Source organism: Geotrypetes seraphini, chromosome 15 (genome assembly GCF_902459505.1).
Source record: "Geotrypetes seraphini chromosome 15, aGeoSer1.1, whole genome shotgun sequence".
In the NCBI taxonomy this organism is placed as follows: domain Eukaryota; kingdom Metazoa; phylum Chordata; class Amphibia; order Gymnophiona; family Dermophiidae; genus Geotrypetes; species Geotrypetes seraphini.
The window spans coordinates 60903416-60913557 of record NC_047098.1 but is presented as its reverse complement, the minus strand read 5'-3'; the positions used below and the strand labels follow the sequence as shown (position 1 = coordinate 60913557).

The window sequence follows — 10142 nt, the reverse complement described above, 5'->3', positions numbered from 1 at the left end:
AGAGAGAGAGGCAATAATATATCGCTCACCCTAGTATATATGATCTATACACCATATATCCTCATACCTCATTCACTCCAGTATTTTTAGAAACCATTCGATCCTCAGCAAGGCCACCTTCCCACTCAATATATATTCATAGTGGGTGGCTTCATACCTCAATTCGTCATTGGATCACTTATACTTTTATTCATTTATAAAATTTCCATTTTCATTTCATTCTTATCTTGAATAATTTATAATTTATCATTTTTAACCATGTTTAAGAATTATAAATTATTCAAGATAAGAATGAAATGAAAATGGAAATTTTATAAATGAATAAAAGTATAAGTGATCCAATGACGAATTGAGGTATAAAGCCGCCCACTAGGAATATATATTGAGTGGGAAGGTGGCCTTGCTGAGGATCGAATGGTTTCTAAAAATACTGGAGTGAATGAGGGATGAGGATATATGACTTATAGAAGTTGCACACCTCCTCTGAGAGCACCCAAATTTTAGGCATTGCTAATGTCAGGTTATGATGGAATTCTAGGTACCCAGATACCACTGCAGCATCAGAGTGCCTTAAAAGGGGGGGTGCCCCCTTTAAATGCTCTGGGAGAAATGCTCTAGAAGTGCCTGTGCAGTTTCAATAGTCACACTGTATTGATCTACTAATTTCAATTGAAAGTTAATATTTCTGTTTTATTAGTTATAAAATTATACTGCACACACCATAAATGCTCCCCATAAAGTGAGCCTTTAATTGTGATTGCTTTCGTCCTTTTGAGCCCACAGCAAATCTTTTGGAGAGAGGAGCCAGGTGATCACGATATGAGAGTGGAAGGGGGCAGGCTTAAAGAAGAAGAAATATATAGATCAAAAAAACAGTGTTCCATTGAGAGGGAAAAAATTCAAGAGAGCATGGGACAAGTCTAGTCGATCTTTAGGAAGAGGGCGAGAAAGAGGAGAACAAAAGTTGCACATGGATCATATTTTTTATGTTATGTTTGATAGATCAGTCTCTGGAGATATCAATATACCTATATCGTGGCAGCTTAGCGTAAGGGAGCAATCTGCCTTTGTTATCAGTCCTCAAAGCGAAAGTACCTGTGTGCATTCACTTTAAAACTTTATCTGTGGGTGAAATTTTGCGGGAAAAGTGTGTGCAAAGATTTGAAAATACAGTCTCAGCATGTACTTTGGAGTACAGTGCTCCCCTGCGAATTTACGGTCGGCGGTTTGTGGTATTTTCCGACCGCGAATCGTTGACCAGGAGAGGACAGCTGGAGAGGCAGGAGAGAGCAGCCGGAGCGCCGGTGAGTGAAGGAAATCACTCGCTGCATGCTCTGACCGCCTCTCCCTGACCTAAACATGCCTCAGGGAATGTCAACTGTTTATGTGGTTAAGGATTCACACATTCTTTTTACATTTTTAGCGGTATTGAGGAAGGGCAAATTTTTCAAAACAGCAAACCTATGGCAGTAAAGTGCTTTTTAGCCACATAAATTACTTTGAAAACTGACCTCATAAATACTAATAGCAGCAATGTGGGTTTTTTTTCCCCCTAGGGAAACCAGAGACTTGCAGGAGAGTTGTTTTAATCTACTGTTTTATATTTTATACTGTATCCTGGGCTTTCACAGTGCGTAGATTGCATATAAATTAGCATGAGATCAGGGAACTAAGTATATATGGGACTTATATGGTGGTTAAATGTAGGACACAGGAAGTCAAGGATAGCAAGGTTTAGAAAGCACCCCTGCCCCAAGAGCTTACAAGCTATAGGAGGAAGTGATAGCTGGATAGTACATATGGATGGCTAGATAGGCAGCACCATGGAGAGTTGCTCAGTTTTTAAAATGTATTCAACTGAATTTTAGTCACATATTTCAGGTTGGTATTACTGCTTACTCCTGAAAGACTGCCAAGGGCACAGCTACGCATCTTTTTTGAAAACAGACAAATACAATATTACATCTCCATCTGCAGACACATTTGGGCCCTCAAAGAAAGTCCTTTTAATTGCATACTGCTGCTTAAAAAGTGCTCACAAAGACACAAAATAAACAAAAGGGAAAGGGAAAAATGGGAACAAAATACAGTCCATGTGCTTCTCACTGCCATGTGCCAGGGGTTCCAACAATGCCCAGTCCATTTCAAAAAGCCAGATGTTCTTTCCTGAAAAGATAGAAAAACAATTAACTCATTAACTAGTGTATATTAAGTTAAAGTACGGTGGGATTTTTTTTTGACCTGGGAGGTTCCTTTTACAAACGCCCAATTTGTACAGAGAGAAAAACTATATTGCCTATGTCAGGGCTGCCCAAGTCTGGTCCTTGAGATCTACTGGAAGGCCAGATTTTCAGGATATCCACAATGAATATGTATGAGAGAGATTTGCTTACACTGCCTTCTTGGTATGTAAATCTCTCTCATGAATGTTCATTGTGGAGATCCTGAAAACCTGGCCTGCCAGTAGATCGAGGATCGGACTTGGGCAGCCCTGGACTATGTGGTTTATGATGCAGATCAAAGCAATGTCATTTTTCTTTAATCTGACACTCTCAAACTACCCAGAACAACAGGAGGAAAAAACCCAACAACTCAGATCCCCCTTTGCCACCAGTAAACTCAAAAGGGAGAATCCTCATTGGTTAAAAAAACCCTTCAACCTCCTATTGATACTCAATATTTAGTTTTACTTTTTTCTTTCCACTTCTTCTTCTACTAGGGCAGGGGTAGGCAATTCCGGTCCTTGAGAGCTGGAGCCAGGTCAGGTTTTCAGGATATCCACAATAAATATGCCTGAGATAGATTTGCATCTCAAGGAGGCAGTGCATGCAAATCCATCTCATACATATTCATTGTGGATATCCTGAAAACCTGACTTGGCTCGGGCTCTTGAGGACCGGAATTGCCCTGGACTAGGGCTACAGAGCAATTTGTTCTTTTCACATGCTTATATGTTCAGCCATCCCCTACCCATCTAGCCCACCACTCTAGCAATACACCAAGGCCAAAGGCTGTGGACTAAGATTTCCTTCACCTTGACTCTGCCCACTGTGGCAGTGATTTCGTATAAGCATATTCTGTGTGTAAAGCATGTTTCACAGGCAAAACATGTAATAAATTTGCAAGCAGGCTATACATACTTGTAAAAAGCAGACAAATTGCAACATTGTTCCTATTTCTAAGCTACATGCAGGCATTCCTGGAGGCATGGTTTGGGAGGGGTGGAGTGAAGTGAAGTGCAGCTATAATGTATGCGTGTACTCCATAAATTATGCACACACACACACACACCTCTTTGGAGTACAGTGCTCCCCTGCGAATTTGTGGTCGGCGGTTCATGGTATTTTCAAACGTGAACTGCCGACCAAGGAGAGGACAGCTGGAGAGGCAGGAGAGAGCAGCCGGAGCGCCGGTGAGTGAAGGAAATCACTCGCTGCATGCTCTGACCACCTCTTCCTGTACTAAAGTCGGGCCTCACCAATCAGGAGCTACTGCAACTACCTTTATCAAGCTATTAACTAAAAAGAAATCTGAAAACTTCAAATAATACAAAACACAGCAGTTAAACTCATCTATAAGGCCAAAAAATACAGTCATGTCGCTCCATTCCTAAAAAAACGCTCACTAGTTGCCCATATCTCACCGTATCATTTTCAAAATCTTACTCATTGTTTTCAAAACAAAACAAGAAAACTCTCCGGCATTTATCGACAGACTATTACTTCCTCATACTACTTCAGGGCTACTTCGTTCATCGCAGCAAAATCTCCTTTCAATCCCATCCATTTGTCATATAGTTTATGACACCACACACAAAGCCATTTTTTCTGTTGTTACTCCTACCTTATAGAATGCCCTTCCAAGCCATCTTGGCCAAGAAACATCCTTACCAATATATAAGACGAATTTAAAGACCTTTCTGTTTAAAGATACCTATACTATCTAAGAAGTTCTTATTCTCTATCAATACAGAACATTAGCTATATCTCCTCCCATCTGTGTGGCCTTTTCATATATTTATTTTTTTAATATTGTATTTTTGTCCCTCCCCCTTTTGTCTCCGGTCACTGTTTCTTTTGTCGGTGTATTCCAGTAATGATGTTTTCTTTTAATCCCCTGGGGTTTTTTGTTATTTTTAAATTTATTGTAAACCGCCTAGACGTAATAAGTGGTATGTCAAATAAATAAACTTGAAACTTGAATACCAACTTTAAATTAGGAGACATAGATGTAAAACCTGTAGGTCACGTCAAGTCTTTGATTCAATTTTTTCCTGAAAGCATTTCTCAGTTCATGTTCTAATAAAACATTTTTATAACCTCTCTGGAGTTTGAGTAAAAAGCCTGTCCACTCTTCTGAACCACCAGGATTCTTTTCAACTGCTACTGCTTTCTTTTCTTGCCACTAGATGGCTATTTGCTTTTTCCAAGTAGGAATGGTGCCTTGATACACTTGGCCCATATTTTGGAGTTACCTAACTACAGAAAAATCATCCCGTAAACAAGGGCCCTCCCTCTAGCAGAATGCTATTTTACAACATAAAGGCATCTGTTCTGCTGGAATATGCTTAGGATATTAATGCTTGGGTTAATGTGTATATCGGAATTTGCAAGAGCACAAATCAACACACTTTTGACTGGATTCTGGAAACGGCACCATAAGTTAGGCGCTCGTATGCGCCTGGGTCACGCCTACCAGCGCCTAATTTAATTGCTTTCATTGGTGCGGTAATTGACCACACCCTTTAAAAACTTGTTAAAAAATAGCAGACGCTAGAATCTTGCCTACAGCAATGCCCAAGGTCAAAGCAGGCATGGTTAGGGGTGGTGATGACCTTAGGTGTCGCTCTGCGTGATTCTCTGTAAAACTTAGGCGCTAGAAATGTAGGCCTTTAAAAACATGGCCTACATTACTGGCACCTGTTTTTTTCTTAGGCACTGGTAGCTGCAATTCTATTAACGGCGCCTAAGCGTGATTGACATGTGGCCGACGCTGTTTTTGTAGGCGCCATTTACAGAATCCGGGCTCTTATGCACAAACTGGCCGTGACCAGAACACAAGTTGTACCAGCTTTCCAGACGGCAGTGTTACCTTTTGTGTAAGAGAAACAGAGAACATCTGATCCACTGGTTTAGTCCTGTTAAAGAAAGCAACATAGTCAGCACTGAAAGAAAGGTCATTATGTCTGGGTTATTCTTACATAGCAATAATTTTAAAGAAGAATTTTTAGAACTAGGTTTGGAGCTTATGCTTTATTTTTCATGATAACTCACTCTGTACCACAAATGAGAATTAGCCCCAGCCTTGGGATTCAATTTCAGATACTCATTCTTATATACTGTTTATTATTATTTTTTTTTTTTTTTAATTCTTTATTGATTTTCTAAACTTCAAAAGTGCAATACACAAATATATATCATCATATAATAAGTTAATAAAAGCACATTCAACTTACAAATATGCATAACCAACCATTTTCTCCCACCCAATGATTATTCAATAAAACACAGAAACATAGATTATCCCAATAATCTTACCCTATTCAGATTAAAAATATCCTCCCACCCCGGGTGGACATACTCAAAAGTCAAATTAGGACAGAAATATCCCCCCCCCCCTTTTCTGGATGTGTACGAAAATAAACAAAAACTGACTCATAATCAAAGACCTACTATAGTGAGGTAATATATGATGTCAACGGCCCCCAAACCAGCTTAAATAAATTACTGTGCCCCCAAACTATTGGTATTCATTTTTTCATATCTATAGCTGGAGCACAAATTTTCCCACCAGAAAGGAAAATTTAGGCGGTCGTAGTTCTTCCAATTTCAGGTTACCATCTGCATGGCTATCCCGGTCATGACAAGAAAAAGACGGCATTTATAATGATCCATAGGGGGTTTAACATGTAATAAATTGGAGTAAATTGGAGGTTCTTCCGCTAAATATACATTGTCCAAAAGGATTATTTGATTCATTCCCCTTTCTTTGGAAGGAACAGGGTATAAAATATTTAGATATTTGGATTCATAAAACACTGGAAGATACAATGAAAGTAAATGAAAAATCTTTATTGCTGAAGGTCACAGAAATGTGTGAGCAATGGAACCCATTACATCTGTCTTGGTGGGGGAGAGTCCAGACGGTTAAAATGATGATCTTGCCTTTGGTTTGTTACCAAATGGGTATGTTGCCAGTTTATTTTCAGGGGTCCTTTTATAAGAAATTAAATAGTATTCTTACTAAATTTATTTGGCTGGGCAAAACTGCTGGAATTGCTTTAGTATCTTTATAAAAACCAATTGCGGCGGGTGGGGTAAATTTTCCCAATTTTTATAGGTATCATCAGGCCTATATACTGCATCAGGGTATGTATTGGATCCTCAAAAGGTATAAGAAGATGATAGTGAGGTAAATAAACCTTGACAAGTCCAAAACTCCACCTCACAATATTCAAGAAAGAGATATATGGCTGAATCCATCAACTTAGAGCAGCCACCTCCAATATATTGCACATTCAAAGTTCAGATAAAAAGTCTTCTTCAAACCATATCAGAAGTAAGACAAACCAAAAATATGGAATAATCCAATCATTTATTTTCTTCAATACAGCAGTAGCATGTCCCCGACGGGACCCGTTTCGCCCAAGAGGGCTTTTTCAAGGGTTCACAGTGGGCACTCTTTCTTCAGCGTCCTCACTCTATGACTGCTAGATCTGCCGGGAGTCTGATATGGTTTGAAGAAGACTGTTTATCTGAACTTTGAATGTGCAATATATTGGAGGTGGCTGCTCTAAATTGATGGATTCAGCCATATATCTCTTTCTTGAATATTGTGAGGTGGAGTTTTGGACTTGTCAAGTATATATTGGATCCTCCCCGAGCTCATGGAACATCTCCCTGATCGGTTATATTTAGAATGGCAATTGATGTCCCCGTTACGACTGTTTCAAGTGTTGAGTATCAGATTACCCAGACATGTTAAGGACAATAGTATTATATTTGACACCTGGAAAACTTTAAAATGTATTAATAAATTAACAGATGTTCTGGTAGAGAAATCCACTTATCAATCCTTGTGGTTAAACTCCAAGATTCAAATAGGCGGATCTGGGATCACCTGGAAGCACTGGATGCAGGCAGGCATAAGTATACTAGATGATGTTCTATCAAATGGGAAAATGCTTGATTTTTCACGACTGCAACAAACATTTGGTATTGCAAAGTCTCAAAATTATAAGTGGTTGCAGTTGAAGCACGCCATTCAGAAGGGGTTCCCCGATTGGCAAAATCTAAAAAATTATTACAGCTTGCAAGTCCTATGCTTCCAGATAGATTCGTTAGGACATCAGGCTGCTTGGTGGTATAAATTAATATCTGATTTCTTGAATAAAAAACCAAAAAATGGTCTTAGAGACATTTGGAGCATTGAGATTAAGCAGTATATTTCTGCATCTCGATGGCCATGAATTTTGACTTGGAGGATGAGATGTACAGCGTCAGCATCTATGAGACAAACGTGGTTTTTTTCTGTTACATAGATCTTTTTGGACCCCTGTTAGGTTACACAAGTTAGACAGTTCCAAATCTAATAGATGTTGGCATTGTCATTTAGACATTGGGACACTGGATCATCTGTTGTTCTATTGTCCTTTGATACTTAACTTTTGGAGGTCAACATATTGGAATCATCCATTCCATTGACATATGAGGCGGTCGTATGTGGAACATTATTACACGTTATATATATTATGTACTGTTTAGATATGCTGTAGTTCTCCCTGACCGCCCTTCCTCCCCCCCAAATAAGGGTATGTATTTCTATGTAAGAAAAATGCTAAAAATTTCAAACATGATCGAAACATTCAAGATAATGAAGGGAATAGACTTATGGCCTCTTTTACAAAGCCACGCTAGTGGCTGTGCTGCGCTAATGGCCCCGAAGCCCATAGAGATTTAAAGGAGGCAGTTAGTAGATAAAGACAGGCTGTTCACCCTCTCCAAGGTAGAGAGAATGAGAGGGCACTCTCTAAAGTTGAAAGGGGATAGATTCCGTACAAACATAAGGAAGTTCTTCACCCAGAGAGTGGTGGAAAGCTGGAACGCTCTTCCAGAGGCTGTTATAGGGGCAAACACCCTCCAGGGATTCAAGACGAAGTTAGACAAGTTTCTGCTGAACCAGAACGTACGCAGGTAAGGCTAGTCTCAGTTAGGGCACTGGTCTTTGACCTAAGGGCCGCCGCGGGAGCGGACTGCTGGGCACGATGGACCACTGGTCTGGTCCAGCAGTGGCAATTCTTATGTTCTTATGCAGAATAACACAGATCCCTGTGATTTAAGAGACGGTTTGCAATGACTTACCCCTCTTCCACTTCTTAAATTACAAGATGCATGTTAAATTTACAGGTGCAAATTTCTGAAACTGTTTCATGTCTGTCCTATTATTAGGTTTCAATTTGCTGTTTCCAAGTTTACCTCACTGATTGTATTTGGCTTTATTTGATCATTTTACTATTGTGCTGTTAATAAAACTGTAAGTTTTATGTTACACTGTACCTGCTGTACACTGCCTTGGGGTGAACCTCTTCATAAAGACATTTAATAAATCTCAATAAATAAAATAAAAATAAATATTAATTATCTGCTGTTAGTGGTTATCTCATACACATAGGGGGTAAATTCTATAACAAGGCACCTGCTATAGGCACGGGTTACAATGCCTATTTTGAGCCTATTCTATATAAAAATGGCATCTACATTTCTAGAATACTAGTACAAGTGGCAGAGAATGCATGTATATTTAGTTGATACCAGCCTTATAGCTGGTGGAAATGCCCAAGCCTAGATGCAGTGGCATAGCGAGGGTAGGTGGTGCCCTCCCCCGCCTCCCTGCTCCTTCACGACCACCCCTGTGTGCCCCCCTTCCCTTCCCCTGTACCTTAATTTTCCAGGCAAGAGCAACAGCTGCCCACGTCATGTCGGCTATCCTTCCGACGTCACTTCCTAGGTGCGGGCCCGGAAGGGATGTCAGAGAAAGGTGACACCGATGCAGGCAGCAAGGTCATAATGCTGTTCACGCAGGAAAAATTCAAGAGGTATGAGGGGAGGGAAGGCGGCAGGGGAGGGCAGGAAGGAGGAGGGAGGATAGGAGGACAGGTGCCTGCGCCCTCTGGAAAGACTGCGCCCGGGGCAAACCATCCCCCTTTTACTATGCCAGTACGCTATCATTTTCGTGCATACATCTGCACTCTGCCCAAGCTCTGTCTGTGTGCATGCCCAACAGCAAAGTATGAATCATCAACACATAGCATGTACTTATCCACTAATCGGTTTTCTATAAGAGGTTATTTACCCACATAAGCACCCACTTAGGCATGTAAATGAGTAGCATACTGTCATGTATGTGTGTTCTTTAGACGGCTCTTTATAGAATTACCCCCACAGTACCTATTTTATGGAAGCAGCTGCCCTGGGATACTTGTGAAACACACTAATTGTTGGCCAAGTTGAGTGGAAGCTCAAAATGTGCCATTTCCTAAAGGCTTATGGGTCTCAGTATGCATGGGGTATGGTAGGATGAATTTTACTGTTGATTGTAACCGGGGAATATATTGGAGAGGGTGTAATGTTTTTAATGTTTTATGACTGCTTCTCCATCAAGCACATTTATAAAATTTGCAAGTAATAAAACAAAATATATAAAAAGATATTATGTACTTACCCTGGTAAGCTCTTTTCCAGTAGATAGGTGAGACATTCTAGATAGGAAGGTTATTTTTCCACAGCCGTGTGCTGCTGCAGAAGGAATCCACTCCGGATTTTTCACTCTGCCTCTGTTATAATTCACTGGGCTCTCTAGCTCCACCTTCAGTTAGTACTCCAGCATGTAGAGCCACCTAACACACGTGAAGTAGAGGCACCTGTAGCAACAGGCTTAAACAAATTGTTCTGCTCAAAAAGTACTTAAACAGTACCATTAACTGCCAACACAGGCTTCAAAGGAGCTCAGAAACTGCTCCCCAATAAATTGAAACATATACAAATTCTTTCCAGCCCACAAGGGCTGACAGGCATCCAAGAATCAGCTTGGAGAAGCATAAATAAATTGATAATTGTAAGCAGGCACAAGAAGGACAGGGCGAG

At 40.2% G+C, this 10142-nt stretch overlaps 1 protein-coding gene across 4 annotated transcripts in view; it reads right to left on the bottom strand.

The window, feature by feature from the left end:
* Positions 1 to 669: 669 nt before the first annotated feature.
* The window catches only part of TPST1 (tyrosylprotein sulfotransferase 1), a 78176-nt gene continuing 68703 nt past the window's right edge, over positions 670 to 10142 (bottom strand). For 3 of the 4 annotated variants that reach the window (XR_004537144.1, XR_004537143.1, XM_033922724.1), the window contains 2 exons: positions 5092 to 5137; positions 670 to 2166 (listed from right to left, as the gene is read on the bottom strand). Coding sequence is in view for 1 of the 4 variants with exons in the window: in XM_033922724.1 (XP_033778615.1) it covers positions 5132 to 5137 (6 nt within the window). In the remaining 3 variants the exon portion in view is untranslated. Of the gene's footprint in view, positions 2167 to 5090; positions 5138 to 10142 lie in introns of those variants that run through there. The other variant, XM_033922722.1, reaches the window with a different exon arrangement.